The 7,349-nt window shown below is 36.4% G+C and overlaps 1 protein-coding gene across 1 annotated transcript; it reads right to left on the bottom strand.

Moving 5' to 3' along the window:
• Window positions 1–2,066: 2,066 nt before the first annotated feature.
• On the bottom strand, window positions 2,067–2,912 carry LOC127428525 (C-C chemokine receptor 1-like protein 1). Its single transcript, XM_051676957.1, has one exon. It carries the CDS (start codon window positions 2,910–2,912, stop codon window positions 2,067–2,069), a length of 846 nt encoding a protein of 281 aa, XP_051532917.1.
• Between the last annotated feature and the right edge of the window lie 4,437 nt (window positions 2,913–7,349).

Genomic DNA, 7,349 nt, shown 5'->3' on the forward strand with positions numbered 1-7,349 from the left:
GTTAGTTTAAATGTATTTTTATTCAAACAAATATTAAACAGGAGTACAAATTTGTAAATACAGATTTAAGTTGAGAACATTTTTTATGGAGATTTGAAAAAGCACAGTTTACCATTTACAGCTGAGATGAAAAAGATCTGGAAAAAAGCCACCCAAAACAGGAAAGAAAACAAGCATTCAAAACCATGTCAAGCACTTAAATATCTGTCTTAAAAACTACACAGTTAAAAGTGAAATTGAAGTTGTTATTTAAGTAGGGCCATAACCACAATATACATTGAGGGGGACAAGTCTGCCCCCAGTAATCAGATATGGCCAGATTGCCCAATAGTTGATTTCCTTGTTGCTGTTCTGATATAGTCCATTTTGCACCGCTGTCTTATTGTCATTAAGTTGTTGCAGGAATAACATAATGGTTTAAAAACTCTACATTTTAGCATGAACAGTAGTAAATGTCATTTGAGATAGCCAATCAAATCTATGAAGGTGGGACTCAAGTTTAAAAAAGTTGGGAACCTCGCGGATTATTCCAGTGCCACGCAGAACCCATGCATCGGTGTCAGCAGTTCAGGTTAAGAGTGTTAGTGTCATGTAAGATGTTAGTATATAACTAAACATGCAATAATTGCCCACTATTTTATGATTTAAATGTTGTACAGACCGACAGTAATTTCCAATGGTGCAAATTATTCACAATATATTTGAACTGACAATATGTCACGAACAGTGTGTGATTCGTATGTCATTAAATTTGAATGTGAATTTTGACATTAATGGAGCCGTTTTCAACATATCAGGCTCAAGACAAAGAGCCAATGTGTGTATATTGTAAAGGAATTGAATGAATGTGGTTATCTGGCAGGCTTTTGAAGTAGCTTTTTAGAAAATTCACTTGACATTGTCTAAGAAAATTATCTATAAAACACAAAGCAGAGCGTTATCACCCATTGATTAGAACTAGAACATGGTAAGACCTGTGACTTCTATTGTGCTTTTAGGTTGTGGCAAGGACAATGTCATATATTGTTTATGCAAATATTATTAGATAATAATTTAGTCAATTTAAGATTTTCTAAATTATTTATTTATTTAGAACCACTTAAAGGAGTAGTTCACCTAAAAATGGAAAATGTACTTTTACTCACTCATTTACTCACCCTTATGTTGTTTAAACCCCATATGCTTTTACTTTTTCTTGTAACATAAAAATAGATATTTTAAGCAGCTCTATTCCGTAGAATAATCATTTATAGTGAGCAGGAGCTTTCAAGATTCAAAGAGGTAAAATAATATAAAGCAGTATTAAAGGTTCAGTACATCATAACTGTAGTCCATATGACTCATGCACAATATTCCAAGGTTTCTGGGACCTCACAACAGATTTGTGTTGTATGGACTAATTTGATGGTATATTAATAATATTGTTTGCCCTTTGGACCTTTACAGCAGTGGTCAATATGAACTGTTTTTGTATGGAAAAGTGCAGCGTTCCAGTTCTTGAAGAAAAGTTTGTGTTAAGACTCTACTTGGGAAAAACACAATGAGGGACAACTTGATGACAGTAAATAATTGTGTGTATTTTCTTTTTGCTAGCCTGCTGACACAGTCATGTCATTTTACAGATACATAAGTAAAGAAAGGAAATTCAAATTATATTCATCTTTTCTTTGAGACAGCACAAAAAAGAAAGAAAAAATGACTAAAACAGGTAAATTGCTAGCAATGCAGACACAGTTCACACAGTGTGTTCTACTGTGTGAACTTAAAAGAAAAACATGTATTTTTTAAATATATTTGTGATCCCCCCAATGTTCAAGACGTGGTTACAGCCTTGTATTTAAGGGATACATTTATACTTAATATGACCCTTACAATTATGTTTTTGGGTGTAACTTAATGTACAGTAGGCAGTTTGATTTAGTCATTTGAAATAACATTTTTGACTTTAATAAAATCAGTTAATTTAGATGATACAACATGAAGTACAAAAAATAAAGGTCGATAATATGCAAAAGCAAGAAAGGTGTCATAACCATCAATAATACGTGTAAAAACAGTTTCAGGTTTTATGAAGAACAAAAGCAGGAAAGTTTCCCAGCCCGGTGCAGATAAAGAATAGGCTGCACAAAACCAGCCAGAATAAAACAGATAAAACTTATTGGCAAGACAACTGAAATATCATGTTGCAAAATATAGAGGAATCCCATAACAATAAAGGGGGTAAACATGATAACCATTGTCACAGTAATTATTAGAATGAGATAAAAAGCTTTTCGCTTCATGTGGTTTTCCTCGCCTCCAACTCTCCCTCTCTCTCCTGGACCTAACTGCTTCAGAGCTCTGAGAACAGCCAAACAGCAGAACAACTGAATGAAGAGAAATGGTAGGAACTGTATTAGGATGAACCATGTGAATGCATACATATTAAATGAGAGCAGGCTAAACATGCAGAACAAACACGAGCCGAGACCCATCAGCCAGACAACAACAGAACAGACAATTTTATATCTAAACGGCTTGAACTTCAGAAAGTCGACGGGATGGAGCACAGCCATAAAACGCTCACTGCAGATCAGACATTGAAACAGAGGACGAACAGTGATGGCAAGTCCAAGTAAAAATCTCTGTAATGTCATAAGACCTGGAAACCTTTCTGACAGTAGAAAGGCCAATGAAGTCAGAGAGAAAAAGATCTCGCAAACATTGAGATTGAAGTTGAAAAACTCTGATGCAACTCCATTTCTTCTTGTTGCAATAAGCCACAAAACATAGGCATATATAGGAACACCAGACAGTAGATGAAAGCATAGCACACCGATCCTGAGACCAACAAATGGCGAAAAATCATTTGTTGTGAAGTTGGTAGAAGGATGGACCTCGGGTGAGGTGAAGTTCTCAGCGGAGTTGTTCATCTGTTCAAAATTGTACAAATATGTTAAATACAAAAACAAATAAATCTGTGGAATTGTAATCTATGGGGGAATGAGAGAGAACTGTAGAGTACCAAATATTTAGATTGGATGATAAAAAAACAATGAAATCACACTCAGTCAACCATTGTAAAATTGTGAAAAAGTAAATTGTCAGTACATTTCCAACATTCATTTTAAAGACATGGTGTACTAAATACTAAAAAGTATGCTAAAGAATGGAAATTTGACACAATCATACAATGATTCTATAATTTAGATTTAACTGCCAATGCCTAAAAACAGAACTTGTCATCTTCTGCCATACAGCATTCCCGTACCCATATTGTCAATTGATGGTAGTATCAACAATTACCCCCAATTCTCAGTAGTGCCTGACAGCAACACAACTTCAGAGATGTTGTAATGTATTATTGAGGCTGACAAATTATTCAAAAGAAAATTAATCAAAATTCTAAAGAGGTATTTATCACCTGAAAAGTGAATGTCTAGTCTCTTTGGATCAACATACATTTCTACTGACTTGGATTTATATATATACTGTCACAATGATACATGTTGTTGCCTTCATACTCTTCACCTTACATAAACTTCCAGATATGTAAATTTTTAATGTTGGAAACGTGATGTTTAAAAGTTCTGGGTAAGATTTAAAATATTTTAATGAGGGAACAAATGCAGTTAATGTCAATGTGGAAAATATTCATTTGAAAGATGCTTAATTTACATTAATGCAAATCTTATTTTAGAGCTCTTTGGATACGATGCACACACATAAAATCAGGCTAACAAAGATTGACAAAAGTTTGTGATGTTTTGCTTTAATGAGTGGTACCTTTCTGAAGAGAACAACAACAATAACAACAACAACAAAAAACTTTCCCAAAAGTTATAAAATAGAAAAAAATATGAATAAATAAATCACTTTTTTTTATTTATTTTTTTATTTTTTATTTTTTTCAGGATGACTAAAATTGGAATAAAATGTAAAACTGTTTATAAATAAATGATCACCCAAAGAGCAAATTGACAAATTATCTCTATAAATCTGACACTGGGCTTCCACAGGTGTACTTTGGCAGGTACACAATATACAAAAATGTGACAATGGGTCATTAATCAAGCATTTTATTGAAAAAACAAAAACAAAATACAAACCAAAAAACAAATAAAAACTGGTTATAACAACAACATCTGATGAACATGCAGAATAGTTTTGATCTGTATCTTAATAAATAGGAGATTTATGGAGTTTTTTAAGCATGTCAGTTTAAGGTAGTACACGATAGATTGTCAGACTGCTGGCAACACTATATTCTGCTATCATAAACCCTAATCTGATAATAATAATAATAATATATATATATATATATATATATATATATATATATATATATATATATATATATATATATATAAACGTAAAATTCAAGTTATGCTTAGTAAAACATCAGAATTGCATGTTTATTGAAGAAAAGTAACATCATGAAGAAACTGGGTTCAAAGACTCAATGAATTTTCATTTTTATCAGTTGGCATCAGTTAAACACAAGTCAGAAATAGATACACTTTAGTTTTCTTTTGTGTAAAACTGTTGCTGGTTTTATGGAGAACATAGACAGAGGAGTTTCTCAGTCTGGTTGCACAAACAGGCCAACAGGCCAACAGACTGCACAAAACAAGCCAAACAACATAAACTAATAAACCAGATAATTGAAGCATCTTGCTGTTGCAGCACAGTGAGAAATCCTGTGATAGTATAAGGTACAAACATGATAACCGTGGTCACAGTATTGATCAGAATGCGATAAAACGCTCTTCTCTTCATGTTGTTTTTCTCCTCTCTCTCTCTCTCTCTCCCTCTCTCTCCTGGTCCTGACTGCTTCAGAGCTCTGAGAACAGCAACAAGACAAAACAACTGAATGGATAAGAAGAGTAGGAACTGCTGTGAGTAGCATACATGCTAGGTAACATTAATGTTATCATGCAGACCTATTTGGGACATTTTCCCTAGCGGCCACTAGAGATTGCTAGGAGGTTTCAGACTTTTAGTCTGAAGATTGTTTTTAGTTGTGTCTCTGTTCTCTGTATTCCCTTTGATTCATTCCAGCTGTCTCTTACCCTTGTTAGTTCTTGTGTATATATAGCCCTGTCGTTTGTATTGTATTATTTGGTGTCTTTGTAGTTTTGTGAGTTCTTGCTTGTTTTGCTTAGTTTTTGTTTGTTTTGCTCAGCTCTTGTTTTGTTTTGACCTGTATGGCTTTTTATTTTCATTGACTTAACGTGCTGCATTTGGGATCTAAACTCCCACTCACCAGACCCTCATCATTAAAGATGGAGCCAAGACTGATTAGCCAGATAGCAGTGGAACAGGGGCCGGTTGCACCAGCTATACGTACGTTACAGCTTAGCCTAGTTGTGGCGTAAATGGGCACTAAGTCACAATTTACGCACTACTAAACATTTGAGCATTGCACCATTAAATTTAGGTAGGACATAACTCTACGTATGAACTAAATATTTACAGAAGCCTCTAACCAGGAGTAACGGATGGAATAAAAAAAAACAGACTCATTTAAAGACATCAATGAGCTCATGTTTTGCATGACAGGCTTCAGTCCTTTCGACATATATGATGATGTTGGCATTTACACTCGTTTACATTTACGAGAGAGAAAAAAACTTACTTTAAAGTGGCTCTTCAGCATGAAACCGATCTAAAGGTGCCGTTTTCAGGGTGCGTCGCCCGGTGTCAACATATACGAAATATATAAGATATTAAAATGAATAAATGCCTATTTTTCCAGCCTGTTGTATTAGTATTCATTTATCACCCCTTATTTATTTTAGATACAGTTATTGAATATTGTTATTTACATAAGCTAAATATATCATGAATGAAATCTTCTTTTATTACGTATCATATTTTAATGGGGATATAATTTATTACAGCTGACAGTTACGTGAGCAAACAAGGTTTGAACATCAATCATAATGAGATAAAACTGAAATTCACGGCTTTTTAATACTTCTGTGTACAAATTTGAAGGCTGCTTAATGGATCAATACTGGTAAACGTCATATTATGCAGCTACACATGACTTTACGGAGAGCTTACGACCAAATTACCAAATTAAGCACTGATTTAGTTACAAACTAACTAGTAGTTACTAAGCCCTTAGTGTGAACTTTACGCCATAACTTACGTGAGAACTTACGCACAGCTGGTTCAACCCTACCCCGATCACTTTATATCTGAGAGGTTTGACCTTCAGAAAGGATACGGGATGCCAGGTAGTGCTCAACACAGATAAGACACTGAAACAGAGGATGACCAGTGATGGCTAGTCCAATTTAAAAACCTCTAATGTCAGCAAACTTGGAAACGTGTGACAATAGAAAGATCGATTCATTGAGATTGTTCACAAATAGTGAGTTTCACAAATAGTGAGATTTAAGATGGATAACATCCTGGTTACTTTCATAACATCCATTCCCTGATGGAGGGAACGAGAAGTTGTGTCGATGTAGTGACACTAGGGGTCACTGTTGGGAGCCCCAAACACCACTGCTTTTTTGAAAAAAGGCCAATGAGAACTGTCGAGTGGAATTTGCATGCCACTCTCCCGGACATACGGGTATAAAAGGAGCTGGTATGCAACCACTCATTCAGGTTTTGTGCTGAGGAGACCAGGTCCCGGCCATTTCAGCAGGTAGTTCAGCATTGTGGCAAGAGGGACACAATGTCTCGTTCCCTCCATCAGGGAATGGAGGTTACGAAAGTAACCAGTATGTTCCCTATCTGTCACTCACTCGATGTTGTGTCGATGTAGTGACACTAGAGGTCCCTATACAAAACAGCACAACTATCTGAACTGTGTTACGTGAACTGGTGGTGTTTGATGGGCGGACCGCTGTGTGCCTCGTAGCCAGCACACCAGGCCATCACGTTACCTCCCCCAACGCTCTTTTGAGTGTCGAACGGTCCATCAGGAACAAGTCGACTGCCCAACTATAGGGACAGTCTAGCCCAGCCGAGGCCTCTTTCCCTCTCTTTTCTCCCCAAAAAGAGTGGAATTTGTTAACTGACTGGAAGCCATAAATGTCTGCGTCGGGGAGTGTCCCTCATCCCTTGACACCGCGGAGACCACACCCCACCCAAAAATGGGGGGGGGGGGGTATTTTGAGTGGAATACATGACATGGTCTTACCGAGTCTTGTCGGAAGTATGTCATGTGGAGAGGTCCCATGGTAGGTCCTACCCAAAGGGGGAGATGTTTCTACTGAGCATGGCGACCGGGGGCAGAGGGGCCTCTGCCCAAAGAAGACGCAGTTTGCCGACAGGGAAACGGTTTTGCAGAAGATATCACATGGGGTCGCCTTCGGGGACCAGTACATGTGGAGCACCTACCTCAGTAC

Source organism: Myxocyprinus asiaticus, chromosome 38 (assembly GCF_019703515.2).
Source record: "Myxocyprinus asiaticus isolate MX2 ecotype Aquarium Trade chromosome 38, UBuf_Myxa_2, whole genome shotgun sequence".
Classification (NCBI taxonomy): Eukaryota; Metazoa; Chordata; class Actinopteri; order Cypriniformes; family Catostomidae; genus Myxocyprinus; species Myxocyprinus asiaticus.

Excerpts from the sequence above, each read along its gene's own strand:
- LOC127428525 (XM_051676957.1), bottom strand. The coding sequence starts at position 2,912 with ATGAACAACTCCGCTGAGAACTTCACCTCACCCGAGGTCCATCCTTCT.